General features: G+C 43.9%; 1 protein-coding gene across 3 annotated transcripts in view; it reads left to right on the forward strand.

The window, feature by feature from the left end:
* Positions 1 to 881: 881 nt before the first annotated feature.
* LOC125464067 (solute carrier family 2, facilitated glucose transporter member 11-like) overlaps positions 882 to 15,885 on the forward strand; it is a 74,294-nt gene continuing 59,290 nt past the window's right edge. For all 3 annotated transcript variants that reach the window (XM_048556080.2, XM_048556078.2, XM_059655116.1), the window contains exon 1: positions 882 to 1,022. In XM_048556080.2, coding sequence (XP_048412037.1) covers positions 999 to 1,022 — 24 coding nt within the window. In that variant the 5' untranslated portion in view covers positions 882 to 998. The remainder of the gene's footprint in view (positions 1,023 to 15,885) is intronic.

Here is a 15,885-nt window from a genome sequence, read left to right on the forward strand (position 1 = left end):
GGTAGGTACAGACTCAGAGTGAAGGGTCAAACCTTAGAACTGAGATGAGAAGGATTTTCTTCAGCCAGAGGGTGGTGAACCTGTGAACTCATTGCCACAGAAGGCTGTGGAGGCCAGGTCACTGAGTGTCTTTAAGACAAAGATAGATAGGTTCTTGATTAGTAAGGAAATCAAGGGTTATGGGGAGAAGGCAGGAGAATGGCATTGAGAAGCATATCAGCCATGATTGGACTGTGAAGCAGACTTGATGGGCCGAATGGCCTAATTCTGCAACTATATCTTTTGCTCTTGTTACACCTGACAACCTCAAATTGTTTCATTTTTGTAACTTACAATTTCTCTCCCCTCCATATGCTATGGCCAATGTTCGGGTACTTGAATAGGAAGGATTTAGAGGAATATGGGCCAAATGCTGGCAAACGGGTCTAGACTAATATACGATATCTAGTTGACATGGACGAGTTGGACCGAAGGGCCTGTTTCCACTGCTGCACATCTCTGTTATAAACTCATAAACTGATGGAGGTGAGGCCAGAAGGAAGAGATCACGGGGAAGATTCGCCACAGTGTCATGAGCCTGCACGGCACAGCGAAGATACTTTTTGGAAGAATTCACTGTAACTTGCTCCCCCGTCCAATGCATTTTCCACAGATTGCAATGCAGTTGCTGTGTCACAGTCACTTGGACAGCACCAGTAATTAAGAAAGTTCAGTTCTTCTAAAGGTCAATTGGGCTTCTCATCATGAATGTGAAGAAAATGCAATTCAGGTATTTTTTTAGCATAATTAACAGACCATGAAGAGCTGTTCTGGAATGGGCCTGTTCTTCTACCAAGTATATATGAGAGCCATGCTGGAACTCGGGAGCACTTGACACCCAGCATTCTTCTGTTACCCTCTGTCATTCCATTTGGAATTGCCTGGGCTCGGCTCCCTTTGTAAATTTTCATACCTTTGCAGAAATTGGGAGTAGGAAGTGATTTGGAATCAAACACCTAATGGAAAATATCCTGAAGGAGCTGGTATGAACATGTTACATCTTCTCATGTTTTTCTCGCTGCATTTAATATTGTGTATGTGCAGTTTCCTAGGATTTAATGGTTTGTAGACTATCAGTTTTAATCCATCGAACTTGAATTAACTTTAAATGTAAACAATGCAAGCTCATGATAAAAGCACAGGGTAATTTTGCTGGGCTGAGTTGTCAAATGGAGAGCTCATATGGGAGGCCCTACCTGGGAGTTTTTAACAATGCAGACTCACACAGTGTGAAAATTTTCACAAAGAAACAAACAAGGCATGCTGAAGAAATCTGTTTCACTGTAGAAACCTAGTCTCTCTCTGAAATGCATTGTGTTTAATTTGCTCAGCACGATACACTGATTCTGATGGTCTTCAGTGTCCTTGTGGAGATGGGTTGGAACACTGGGATCTATTTATCTCAGGACCGACATTAGGACTATGTGGTTGCAGTAACTGTTGGAACATTCTCTCTGTGCAACGCTTACAGAGAATTCCAATTAACAGCCTTCAAAATTGTTTTGCCCATTTGCTACTCTATTTTTCCTTAACACCCAAGAGCTGATGAACTCACTAGGTGAATTGCTTCAAAATATTATTGCCCATGCAGTGCTTAGCAGCATAGTTAAATCGACTGCTGAACAGCACCATTCGTCAAGGAAGCTGACGAATTAATCTCAACACAATTCAATGTTGAAATAGCCATAGCTTTTCCAGCAGAGGTGTGAGTGAGCAGTAGTTCAGGTTGGACTAGACTCCATTCCTTGCATCACTCTGCGATGTGCTTTAGTGACAGCTGATTGCCTGTAGCAGAAAAATGTAGCTTCGAAACAAATGGTGGCTCAGTGGTCAGCACTGCTGCTTCACAGTACCCAGGTTCGATTCCAGCCTCGATGACCGGCTGTGTGGAGTTTGCACCTTCTCCCTGTGTCTGCGTGGATGTCTGTGGGGTGCTCTGGTTTCCTCCCACAGTTCAAGATATGCAGGGTAGATGGATTAGCCCATGCTGAATTGCCCACCATGTCCAGGGAAATGCAGGCTAGGTGGGTTAGCTGTGACAATTATAGGATTGGATCTGGATGGGACGCTCTTTGGATGGTCAGCATGGACTTGATAGGCCAAATGGCCTGCTTCCGCACTGTAGGGATTCTATGATCACAGATAGAGAGTAACAGAATGATTAATGGTAAGTAGAACTCCTAGAAATTGTTTCATTCTCACGATTGAGAGATAATTTTTGTCATAGTGTTTAATGAAAATTCTTGTGGGATTTACCTTCTCCCCACCCATCAGCAGGATTAATATCGGTGATGGGAATAGAGCAGGATTACAGTGGATTGTTCCCACATGAGATTTGTTTGTGTGTTCCACGAAACTCTTTCTAATCGCTACTCCCCCATTAGGGCAGGTACAACAAAGCTTACGGAGCAAGAAAGTTTCCCTTCTAAATGTCATCTGTTGTGAAACAGATTTATGGCCAGTGGACCAAAGGGATCTCACAGAATTGTAGCAATGTACTTACATTGCTGATGCAAGAGATAATATGAGGGAAGAGGCACCTCATCTTGAAACATGGAAAAACATATTTACTGCAATGGAGTGAGTAATTGAGCAACAGACATTTGCTTGATCAACAGATACAGAGAAGCACTCTTTCAGAATGTGTAGAATGGAAATGAGCTCAGGGTGTGGAGAATTGAGAGAGTTCAGAGCGTGCAGTTAACAGAGAAGCACAGGATACATGCAATCTTGCCTTATCAACCCAACATAAAGGGCCTTTCTATCAAGGTTCTGTATCATCTCCTTTCACTTCTTTGTGAAATGATTTTTTTCTGATCAGGGAGCATTCTGGAAGTATGTCGTTATGTGGGCACTGATTTTCAGACTTGGTGGAGTTGCTACGAGAGTTTGATATTGAAGTGTAGAGAGATAAGATTACTAAGTAGTGTTGAAACTCATTGTATTGGAGTGCTGGGTCCTGAAGGGGTTCAACTTTGTCTATGTACATTATTGATAATTCTCTCAAAAGTGGACCACTGACCCACACAGATCACGGGTCACGGATTATCAAATTATTTGAAACTTGAGGGGAATTTTATGCTAAAATAGCAAAGCCCGAAGAGTTCATACAACAGCTAATGTCGGTACATTGTCCTGAGTGCTGTAAAATTCATTATGTCTACTTGCTGGAAGTCAGGGTTTACCAACAGCTAAACCCACATGATCATCCTCCATTACCCTCCAAAGCCATTGAAAACCAGGCAGACCCCCCCTTCACTCAATTGGATAATTTTTGTCTTTTACTCAAACAGCCATTTGTGTTACTTGCAACAATAAATTTTAACGTCCCCAATACCTTTCCCCCGAGATAGCTGCAAACAGCCCCTGATGTGTTATTCTATAATAACTACAGCTTCCAGGACAATTCAGAATCAACTCTCCCACAGTAAGCAGCTTCCAAAGTAATCAGTTTGAATTAAAGACAAGCGCACAATCTGCTGTGTGCAATTTCATGTTTGTGACTCTCCAAAACTTTATTACCATTAGAGCTGACTGTTCTGATCCACACCTGGCAGGAGGCCCAAATTTTATTGCCCATAAATTTAAGGTCATCCAAAATGTTGCTGCTTGTTCAATAACTGGTGGCGGGTTTCATTCAGCGATCAGCGCTGTGCTCACTGACAATGGCTCTGAATCTTCATCAGAGCCACTCTCAGTTAAAAAGGCATCTGATCATTTTGCTGCTACCACTCAGTGTCTGGTTGTTCGAGTGTGAAAGGGGAAAACCACTTAGCAGTTTAATGAGCAGAGGCTCTTGTTTTAAACAGGATTTCGTGCATTGCAGGCTAGCGACTAGATACAAGATATTGTTACACAACTATGCAGGAGACCTTGCCACCAGATCTTAGCCTTTTGCAGTGTTAAACTATTCTCTCTGTCTGCGTCCATTTGACATTATCCTTAATGTACTCATCAGCATTAACCCTTTCAGACCCACGCACTCTTTTACATCTCCCCTCTAGGTATGTTTCCTCATTACTAACATTGTACATTTGTGTCTGTGTGCATGACGCCATGAATCCCCAAATCCCTGACTTCACTGATTCAGGAGGAATGAGGATTTTACTATTTTTCCACACTGCCCTCTCTCTGGGTTTAGAAGATTGATGACTCTCTGACTTTGATTCTGTTCTTGATATTGTGAGTACTGAATATCCCTTTAAATTGGAGGATTTATCATTTGGATTTCCTTCACTGAGGCAGCCTTTCTGTTGGCTCCTCCATCGTAATACCCAGACAACATCGAACACCTCTGCTTGCAGTAACTGGGGATCTCTGGGATAATGGGAGCCTCAGATACTGGAAAATCCAAGATAACAAAGTGTGGAGCTGGATGAACACAGCAGGCCAAGCAGCATCTTTGGAGCCCTTCTGATGAAGGGTCTAGGCCCGAAATGTCAGCTTGTGTGCTGCTCGGCCTGCTGTGTTCATCCAGCTCCACACTTTGTTATCTCTGGACCGATACATTTTCTCTTTTTGCCAGAATGCTGGTTCTTCGAGCCAGGAAATTTCCTCATGACTTGTGTCCTAAATCTGTGGGCATGGGTTGGCTCTCTCCGTGACAGAGTTTATTGCACCACATCCTCCATCTGGGTGAGCAGATTTTTATTTTCAATCTGCTGAAAAATCGGTGCTGAGGTGTGTAGACACTTTAACTGCTTATTCATCAGGGTTAATTTCATTTGCCCTCTGTGTTTGTAAAACTGCCACATTTACCTGCTGTGGTGTGGCTATTGGGAGATTGCTTCTTGGTTGACACAGTCTCAGTCACTCAGAATTCTTCTGATGTGGAGGTGCCAGTGTTGGACTGGGATGGACAAAGTCAGAAGTCACACCACATCAGGTTATGGTCCAACAGGTTTATTTAAAACTCGCAAGCTTTCGGAGGGCTGCCCCTTCGTCAGCTGAGAGCTTGTGATTTTTAAATAAACCTGTTTGACTCTAACCTGGTGTCATGTGACTTCTGATAGAATTTGGAGAGATAAGGAAATGAAAATATTCTTGTTGCGCTTGTACCTGACGTTAGACTTCAGTCTGTCACCACTGTTGGCTCACCAAGCCATGTTACAGTCTGAGCTACCTCAGCTGAAATAACAAAGCGTGGAGCTGGATGAGCACAGCAGGCCAAGCAGCGTCTGTGCTCCTAAGATGCTGCTTGGCCTGCTGTGTTCATCCAGCTTCACACTTTGTTATCTTGGATTCTCCAGCACCTGCAGTTCCCAATATCTCCCTCTACCTCAGCTGAAGATTTATCAATGATGTCAAGTGGGGTAATATTGCTACTGGCTATCTGATTACTCATGCTCTCTTGCTGATTCTCACAGTCAGAATTCTCTTCAGTGTTGATAGCAGTGGAAAGCATTTCTTGACAATCCAGTAGGTTGCTGACTGCACAAAAAGAAAATCTTATGCCAATTTAACTACTGTCAAAGGATTCAGTCTTCTGCCTGGATTCCACCCTGAGTCTAGGGAACCTGATGAAAACGTCTCCTGTTATCCTTTGACACATTGATCCTTAATCAAACTGTCTTTAATCTGATCTTCCATGACCAGCCATGGCCAACCTCATCGCCCTCCAAGATTGGGTTAGGGTTTGTGCATTGGTCTGTTGCTGTCTCGTCGTAAGATTGTCCTTCTCTTCCGTGTGCCTATCTAGCTTCTGCTTCCATCGCACTTTGAATAGCCTTCTTCAAAGTTACATTCTCCTTAGGCTGTAATAAATTTGTCAAAAACTTAACGATAATTCCATCAGCAATTCTGTCTCTTATAAATTTTGATTTCAAAATGCCAGTTTGACAGCTTCCCACCATTAATGAAGTTATCCATGGATTTCTCCGGATGTTGAACATGCTGTTTCAAGAATTTTGGTTGCTCTCAGATTAAAGTAATTATCAAAAGCTGTTATAATTTATTCAAAGGTATTGGCACCTTTTACTGGCAATTTCTAAACCGTCTGCTGCAGTCCCTTGCCCATGCTGTGCCTCTTACCAGCTCTAAGGTGAAGGTTTTCTTTATGAGTGCGGCTTTTTGTTCTGCAGTTCCTTCCACAAGTGCTGCTGGCTGTTGTCTTTTTGGGGCCTAGAATGACTGTATGAGTCTTCTCAAAGCAGCAATGTTCTTAAAGTGGCAAGCTCATTCCTTCTGCAAACAAGTCAAATGAATCGTTTTCACCATAGTCACCTTGAGCAGTAGTCATCGCTGTTAATCACCATCGTATTGGGATTAATCATGACAACTTTTGAAATTTAATGAACATCTCAAATGATAAACTGTTTCTGTGATAGTGGATACTCTGGATCACCACAACTTGACCATGAAGACCCATCCAAGCTAATGGCTGAGACTGTAAAAGATTAATTATCTCAAATAAAAAGCAATGGATGGGCCAGTGACCTGATATGGAAGCACTATGTAACAGTTTTGGCTTATCGGCCATTTTAAGTTTTGATTTCTATCAGCCCGACTGTTAGCAACCATTTTGGGCAGAACCCCCAGTAAGAACTCTGAGACACACCATCAAAGGGCAGTTTCTCAACAAGAAGGGAAAGCAGTTGCTATACTGACTGGGCTACCAAGGGTTACAACCTGAGAAGCTGCAAAAATATGAAAAGCCCCAGAATGTGTTCTGCTCAGTCCCCCTGTGGACATGCTGACTATCCCTAACCAGGCCATGCCTTTCCAAGTGACAGTTTACCTGATCTCTCAGGATTGATATGCCCACCATTGAAGTAAGGCTAGCTGGCCTATAACTGTTTGACATTTCCTTTGTACCACTTTTAAACAACAGAACCACACTGGCATTCCTCCAGTTTTCTGGCACCACGCCTGCATCTAGTGAAGATTGGAAAATAATCCTCGGGGGATCTTCCATCTCCTCCCTGCCCCCCGTCAACATAGGGAACGATTTATCTAGCCTTGACAACTTACCCACTATTTATATAGCTTGTTTATTGTTCCCTTATAATATTAGAGTATTTCAAATTTTAGAAAAGGAGCGTAGCTTTATGTTTCAACCAAGATAACAAGCCCACTGCAAAACTGTTGTTAAAGTTGCTAAGTGAAGGTGATAATTATTAACAAAATACAAGAATACAAGGGAGAGAAGGTAAAAGTTTCCTCTGAAGATGAAAATGTGATTAAATTCTACCATTGTTGCAGGCCTGGCTTGATTAAAGATGTCTCTTTCAGCAGTGAAAGGGTTGAAAGCTTAGAGTCTGATTCAGCAGCTGTGATGGCTTATGCGATCAAAGAGTTATGACAAGGTGTAGTTTGTTGCATGTTAGCGATCGGTACAAGTTGCAACACCACATGAAGTATAATTACAAAGACTTTCAGGAGGAAGAGATGATAGATATGTTTGTATTGGGACCACCAACCTCTCTTATACCGAGGATCTAAGGACCTGGTTAATCAAGTTTGGTAGAAGGAAATAGTCAGTAGCCTAATGAGAAGACTGTCTTGAAGATGTTGTTTATTACATAATAGCGATGAGGTGCAGTGTTAGACTGGTATGATTGACAATGTTACAAGATTATGTGGACATCCCACTGGTAGGACTTACTCGTTCAAGGTCCAAAACTGTTTTCCCCACCCAAGTCCGGCTGGTGTCACCTTCTTCAGTGATGCTTAATGAACTCCTCCACATTAACCCTTTCAGATCTTTACACCCTCATCAGCATTTCACAAGGCTCCCACTGAGAAGGCCAACCCTCCAGGATTATTCTGCACACACTGCAGTGAGAAATTCATGGGGGCATTAAACAAAAGTGAACGCTTGCATTTATTAGTGGCCAGAATCTTCAAGATGGGGAAAAGCCTGAGGAAGGTGAAGGTGGCTAAGTCATGGAGCGACTGCGCCATTCAATGGAAGGTGAGTCGGGAGGTCACACACACAAACGCGCGCACACACATCAGACAGACCGACACACACACACACAGACAGACCGACACACACACACACAGACAGACAGACACACACACACAAAGTGTTGTCAAGCCAGAATTTAGTGAACATTGTGCACAGAGCTGATGGTTTAACAGGACTTAGTGTGCCTTTGGATATGATTGGAGTTTTGGTTGAACTCAAGTGAGCAAAGGGTGCACAGCCGACTAGTTGCAAAATACGCAAAAGGGCCACAGCACAAAGTTCAATCTCATTATCCTGTTTCAAACTCTTCTTGTTCTTCCCCAGAGCATCACTGATTTTACAATCACTGTTTAACCTGGGCTTTCTCACCAGCTGCATGGACAATCAGTGCGCCAACTCTGATTGGCGTGTGCCAAGTATTGGACAGGCTGTGCCCGCATCTTAGATGGCATGTTGGCTGGGAGATTGTTCCCGGGTGGCTGCAGCTATTTTGTGTTGCTCATAGTCCAGCTCAGTTGTGTGGTTGTAATCAAGTTTAATACTTTCACCTAAAACCTGTTGATATGGCAACCCAGTTTACGAGACAATCTGAAATTAAACACAACCGACTGGCATGGTTGCAGCTTCTGGATATTTTCACAGCTCACATCAAAGGAAATTGAGGGTTTATGCAGCACACACACGTATGCACACACACACATACACACACACACACACACACACACATAGACAGACACACATGCAGACAGATACTCAGACACACACACACACACACATACACACACACACGCACACGCACGCACGCACACACACACACAGGGCTATGAAAAATCTTCCACCCAGGATTCCCGGATTACAATTGCAAATCCGCACTCTTCAAGGCTAATGTCAACATGAGACCTATACAACATTCACAGCACTCTTGTCAGTTTGCCAGAGAGAAACACTTTGAATTACAACAAGTAATGTCCACCTTGAGGACCCTTTGAGTCTTTGCCAGACCTGAAGATGCGGGGATCGGTGTGAAGTAACACTTGGCATCATTTCTCTTGAAAAGGTCAAATGGGAATTTTCTATTTGACACAGCATTGCCTACTTGGGCTCTTAAGTAAGCCACAGCCTTCACTCATCAAACATTGACTCACAACATTGCCCTGTGGAAACGCATCTTTGTAACAGCTTTGACCAACACTTTTGACCTGAATCTATTTGCTTGATCTTCAAAGACTTACTGCAGGTACAGGATGTTTTTGTATCTACTCAAGCTGCCAGGGACATACCTAGGTTTAAAATGTCCTTGAGGAATTGTCATGTCATGTCCCGGTTGGATCTTCGAGAGAGGGGCACAGTCATTGAGATTATAATCAAACTGTACAGTGGTGATAGAGATCTTGATGAACTTCTACAACTGGCAACATGCAAGACTTACTTTGTTAATGTGATCTGGACATTAGTGAACCAGATGGGCTTTTCCTGTCAATCAGCAGTGGGTTTCGTGGTCATTATTAAACTCTTACTTTTTACTGGATTCAAATCCTTCCATCTACCATTGCAGGATTTAAACCTGGGTCCTTGGGTTAATAGACTAGCAATAATACCACCAGGGCATTGCCTGGAGCAGCTTGCAAATTAGCCCACACAATGCAGCTACCTCTTCAGCAACACTGAAAATTTCAGGTAAGGAATCTACCATGGGACCCTACATGATGTCTGCGTCATACTCCATCTCCTAGACTGCTGTTGTTGCCAGACATGGAATCCAGATAAGAGTGGAGCAAACAGATGATTGCCACACAAGCTGGCACGCTGTATAATTTGCCCATTCATTTGATAACCCTTTAACTTTCTCTGGGTAGATCATCAATGCTGGATTGTCACAGATGGTGCTGTGTTGAACTACGGCATCTGATCAACCCTGAAAATTCCCAGGGAGATGCATATCTCTCCTTCTTTAATATTGTTAGTATTCCATCATGTGAACACAAAAATTATGCTCCCCAAAATGTGTTAACACTGAATCCTGAGACCATGGGAACGGAAAGTAGATGAGGGGTGTTTGCTATGAGTAAACAAACAGAAGTGAATATGAGAGAAGAAAATTATCAAGATCATTGGTATCTAACAATTTTCAATTTTTGAGATACTAACCTGAGGATATAAAAGTGCTAAGTGTTAGGTAAATTGGTTGCATGGTGACTTTGTTAAACCTCGTCTGTTCTCTTGCTACACTGATCTCAGAGAAGCATTAAATTGCATGATGCATCAATTTAATCTTTAATCCATCTGCCCTTATTACCTGAAGCATGTTAGCTGCTCAAGTGGTTGAATTTTCAATGTACACCGGCTTTGAGGATTTGTCCATTGCTAACTACCCACCGTTTGATAGTTACTTATGAAAGATGACTAAGACTTTGGATCCGCAGTCACATTTCAGTTTGATCCTCCTTTGAAGGAATTATTCATTGTAAATGACCACTCAGTCCCTGAGGTCAATAAGGTGAATAAACAGGCAATAGCTATCGGTGACACCTTCTTGCGCTCCTGCTCATGTCTTGATCATTAACCAGCACTATCCCGTTTGCTCTGCCTGCCAGTGTGTGCAAGGGGGAGCAGTTAGTGTTTGTGTTTGTTTTCAAAGGGGAACTTAATGTTTGGTAACATATTCACTTCACAAAGACACGAAAAGAAATGACTCCTACAGACAGAAAGCGCTGGAGAAACTTGACGAGCCTGACAGCATCTGCAAAGAGACAGAAACAGAGTTGACATTTCGAGACCACTGACCCGTCTTTGGGACTGAAATAGCTGGGGAAGGGTGGTATTTATGCTGTTGATGGGGGTGGAGTTGCAGGGGAGCTGGATGAGGGAAAATAGAGTGGAGACGATACCCAGAAAGAGAGAGAGAAAAGGGGTAGGCAAACATGGAGATTGCTGATGACAAATTGATAGGAAGGTGCTAGAGACAAATGCATTGGTTGAAAATGGATAAGCCATGATTAGAGGAGCCCAAATGCTACAGGACCTAGGGGTTTGGGAGAAGGTAACAAACATGTAGGAGGGTGTTAATGTTCTGAAATTGTTAAACTCAATGTTGATTGCTGAAGGCTGTCAGGTAACAAGGCAGAAGATGAGATGCTGCTCCACTGGCTTGCGTGGAGCCTGGCTGGAACACTACTGCCAGCCTGAGGTGAAATATTGGCCAGGGGAACGTGGTGGGATGTGGAGCTGGCAGGCAACTAGAAGCTCAGGGTGTTTTTTAACAGATAGAGTGAAGGTGTTCCACAAAGCGGTCACCCAGTCTGGCACTTTGTCTTCCCACATTGTGAGCAGCAAATCCAGTAAACTAGATTGGGTGATGTGCTGGTACAGTGCTGCTTCACCTGGAAGGTGTGCCTGTGCCTTGGATGGTGAGGAGGGGGGAGCTAAATGGGCGGGTGCTACACATTCTGCTGTTGCAGGAGAAGATGCCGTAGAGCTACTGGTGGGGGGGGGGGGGGGGGTGTTGTGTGCGGTGGTGGGAGTGAAGGAAGAGTGGACCAGGGTCTCCTGGAGGGAATGGTCCCTGTGGAAAGTTGACAAAGGAAAGGAGGGGAATATGAGTCTGTTGGTGGTATCCCACTGGGAGTGGCAGAAATGGTGGCTAATGATCCTCTGGATGTGGATGCTGGGGGGATTGTAGGGCAGGACAAGAGGGACCCTATTGCTGTTGTGGGAGGGAAGAGAGGGGGTGAGGACCAAAGTGTGAGAGATGGGTCAGACACAGCTGAGGGCCCTGTCAACCACGATGGTGGAAATCTTTGGCTGAGGAAAAACGTGAATATTTCTGAGGCTGCCCAATGGAATTTGGCATTGTCAGAACAGATGAGACAGAATATCGATTAGAGTCTTTAGAGGAGGCAGGGTTTGAGGATGTATAGTCCGGGTAACTGTGGGTGTCAGTGGTTTGTAATGGGTATTGGTGGCCAGCCTGTCCCCAGAAATGGAAACAGCGATAGTGAGGAAGGGAGAGGAGGAGTCAGAGATGGAGGTGAGAGCATGAAGGAAATTGGAAGTGAAATTGATAAATTTTTCCAATTCCAGATGAGAAAGGGAAGCAGCACCAATGATATCACCGATTTACCAGAGAAAGAGTAATGGGTGGGGGGGGGGAGGGTGAAGGGTAGGTAAGAACACAACAAGGAGTGTTCCACGTACCCCACAAAGAGACAGGCATAACTGTAGCCTATGCAGGTACCCATGGCCACCTGTCTGACTTGAAGAAAATGGGAGGGGTTAGAGGAGAACATTTCAAAGTGAAGATGAGCTCAGCTTGACGGACGAGGATACTGGTGTTTTTTTTATTATTTAATCACTTGCGGGACATGGACATCTCTGGCTGGGCCAGCATTTACTGTCCATCCCTAGCCACCCTTGACAAGGTGGTGGAGAGCTGCCTTCTTGAACCGCTGCAGGCCACCTGCTGTGGATTGACCTACAATGCTGTTAGGGAGGGAACTCCAGGATCGTGACCCAGCGACAGTGAAGGAGCAGCGATATATTTCTAAGTCAGAACAGTGAGAGATTGGAGGGGAGCTTAGAGGTGGTGATGTTCCCATGTATCAGCCACCCTTGATCTTCTAGATGGAGATGGTTGTAGGTTTGGAATGTGCTGTCTAGGGATCTTTGGCAATATTCTGTAGTGCATCTGGTAGATGGTACACACTGCTGCAACTGAGCATTGGTTGTGGAGAGAATGGATGGTTGTAGGCTTAGTGCCAATCAAGCGGCTTGCTTTGTCCTGGATGGTGTCAAGCTTCTTGAGTGTTGGGGCTGCACCCATCCAGGCAAGTGGAGAGTATACCATCACACTCGTGACTTGTGCCTTGTCGATGGTGGACTGGCTTTGAGGCATCAGGAGGTGAGTTACTTGTCGCAGAATTCCTAGACTCTGACCTGCTCTTGTAAGCATTGCATTTAAATGGCAAGTCCATTTGAGTTTGTGATCAATGCTAACCTCCAGAATGTTGATAGAGGGGGATTCGGTGATGAACGTTAAATGTTATGGGCGTGGTGGTTAAATTGCCTCTTATTGAGATGGTCATTACTTGGCATTTGTGTGGCACAAATGTAATTTGTCACTTGTCAGCCCAAGCCTGAATATTGTTCAGATCTTGTTGCATTTGAACATGAACTGCTTTAGAGTTGTGAATATTGCTGAACATTGTACAATCATCAGCCTTATGTACAATCATGACCTTATGGGAGGATCATTGACGAAGCAGCTGAACCTAGTTGGGCCGAGGACACTACCCTGAGGAATTCCTGCAGAGATGTCCTGGAGCTGAGATGACTGGCATCCAGCAACCATCTTCCTATGTGTTAGGAATGATTCCATGGGGACGGTTTAGCCTTCTTTCTGGGATGAAGTGGAGAGCCCTAAGACTATCCTGATGGGGGGTGGACATGTAAAAGGATTGTATGTCCAAAGTGAAGAGGAGGTGGCTGGTGCCAGCAAATTGAAAGTTTTGAAACCGACGTCTGATGAAGTGTCAATGTCATTGAGAAGGATCTGGACAAGGGGACAAAAAAATTGAGTCAAGCTAGGAAGAAATGAGTGCCATGGAGCAGGAACAGGTAGAAGCAATGAGACCGGATAGTCCTGTTTATGGATTTTGGGAAGAAGGTAGAAGCAGGCTTTACACGGTTGGGCTACTATGAGCTGGGATGGTGTCGGAGGGAGATCCCCAATGGATAAAATGCCCCTGATGAAAACAATGTCTCTTCCTACTCAGGAAGTTTACAGGATTTAGAGTATTGATAAGGATCCTCACGAACATTTACAAATTTACTGTAGAAAGCATTCTGTCTGGCTCATGGCTTGGCATGCCAGCTGCTGTGCCCAGGGCCATAAGACACTACAAAAAGTCTTGTACATAGCTCAAACTGTCACAGAAGTCAACCTTCCATCCATTGACTCCATTTACACTTCTTGTTGCCATAGAAAGGCTTCCAACATCATCAAAGACCCCTGCCACCCCGGTTATGTGCTCTTCCAATCTCTTCTGTCAGGCAGAAAATACAGAAGCTTAAACACACGTCCCGACAGGTTCAAGAACAGCTTCTTCACTGCTGTTATTGGCCTGCTGAATGGACCCCTCTAACTTCAAATCTACAGTTGACCTTGCTCTTGTGCACCTCCTATGCAGTCATTCCATTGTATGCGTCACTCTGTCTAGGCACCCTGTGTTCAGTATGACCTTGTATGTTATGATCTGCCTGTACTGCATGCAAAACAAAATGGTTCACTGTACTTAGGTACATTTGACAACAATAAATCAAATCAGATGAGGTTAGTGATGATTATGAATACAATAGTTTGATGTTCAATGGTGGGGTCATAGTCTTGTGGGCAACAGGAAGAGATACCTGAGAACTGGCGCCCAACCTTTGCAATGTAAAAGCACCACATTTATCAAAAGGCTTAATTACAAAGTCAGTTTTGTACCCGAGAGCACAGAATACAGTCAGTCAGAGGGAGATAGGTTAGACGTGGTGGGGGGGGGGGGGGGGGGGGGGCGGTGCCGGTCAAAAGAAATTAAAGCAACTGATGTCAGGTTGACAGTTCTCAATGAACAGGTCAAGTGCAGGTGAAAGGCCAGGGCGAGGCAGGGGCATGTCCAGCTGGAGTGAGAGTGTTAGAGGCGGGGGACTGGGGAGAGTTCTCCTTTCCAAAGATAAGACATACTGTCTTAGTCTTTCATCTTGCACTCATCAGGGCAGATACAAGAATACCAACTTTCAAAAGGGAACATCAATCTATATTGCCTGAGAAACCTGCTAGAAGCTACATATATTCATATGCAGGATTCAGCTCTCTGCAAACCATTGAAATCTGTCCTGTCTTTGCACATTCTCAAATAAACAAAAGCTTTGGAGATGCTGTTTCTGCATGGCAACTCCTGACCTATCAGAGCATACCTGCCAACCAATCAGCACCTTGTTTCACATGTACTATGAAATGTCACTCCCTCTAAATATGGTGTTCTTGCATCTGTCCTGATAAGTACAAGGCCAAAAGCTTAGATAATATGTTCCTTTTTTCAGCAATACTCAAGTTGTAGACCACCAGTGTGGATCAATTAAAAACAGTATCACCTAAGATATAACAGCAATAATACAAAATAATAGCAATTCTGGGGACACTCAGAACTCCTTCCCATCACAAACAAAATTAAAATAACCTGCTTAGAGTTTACATGTAATAAGAATACGAGATAAAATGCTCCAACATTCGAGTTCAGACTGTTAATAACTTTTGAACAATGCAAAATAATGTAACTACAGACATTTTTGATTTGACTTGGTTTATTATTGTCACATGTCCCGAGGTACAGTGAAAAGTCTTGTTTTGTGTGCAGTACAGGCAGGTCATACTAGACAAAGATCATAGGGTGATAGAACAGAGTGAGGAATACAAAGTTACTGCTGCAAAGCAAGATCAATGTTAAATTTGAAAGTAGAGAAGTCGAATAACAGTGGGGACGAAGCTGTTATTGAAACTATTGGTGCATGTGTTTAAGCTTCTGCCTCATGGGAGAGTTTGGAAGAGATTATATCCAGGGTGGGAGGGGTCTTTGATGTTGTCTGCCTTTCCAAGGCAGTGAGAAGTGTAAATGGAGTCAATGGATGGGAGGTTGACTTGTGTGATAGACTGGACTGTGTTCACAACTTTGTAACATTTCTTATGGTCCTGAGCAGGGCAATTTCCATGATGCATCTGGATAGTGTCAATACAGCACGCAGCTGGAGGGACACTGCAGCTAAAGCAGCATCAGAGGACCAAGAGAGTCGACATTTTGGGTTGGGACCCTTCATTAAGACTTCAAAGGGTTCAACATGATACAACAATGATGCCCTGTCCCCCCCGTTATATCTGTGTGAGTGAGGTTTTCTGGTTA

This window comes from Stegostoma tigrinum, chromosome 26 (genome assembly GCF_030684315.1).
Source record: "Stegostoma tigrinum isolate sSteTig4 chromosome 26, sSteTig4.hap1, whole genome shotgun sequence".
NCBI classification, from domain to species: Eukaryota; Metazoa; Chordata; class Chondrichthyes; order Orectolobiformes; family Stegostomatidae; genus Stegostoma; species Stegostoma tigrinum.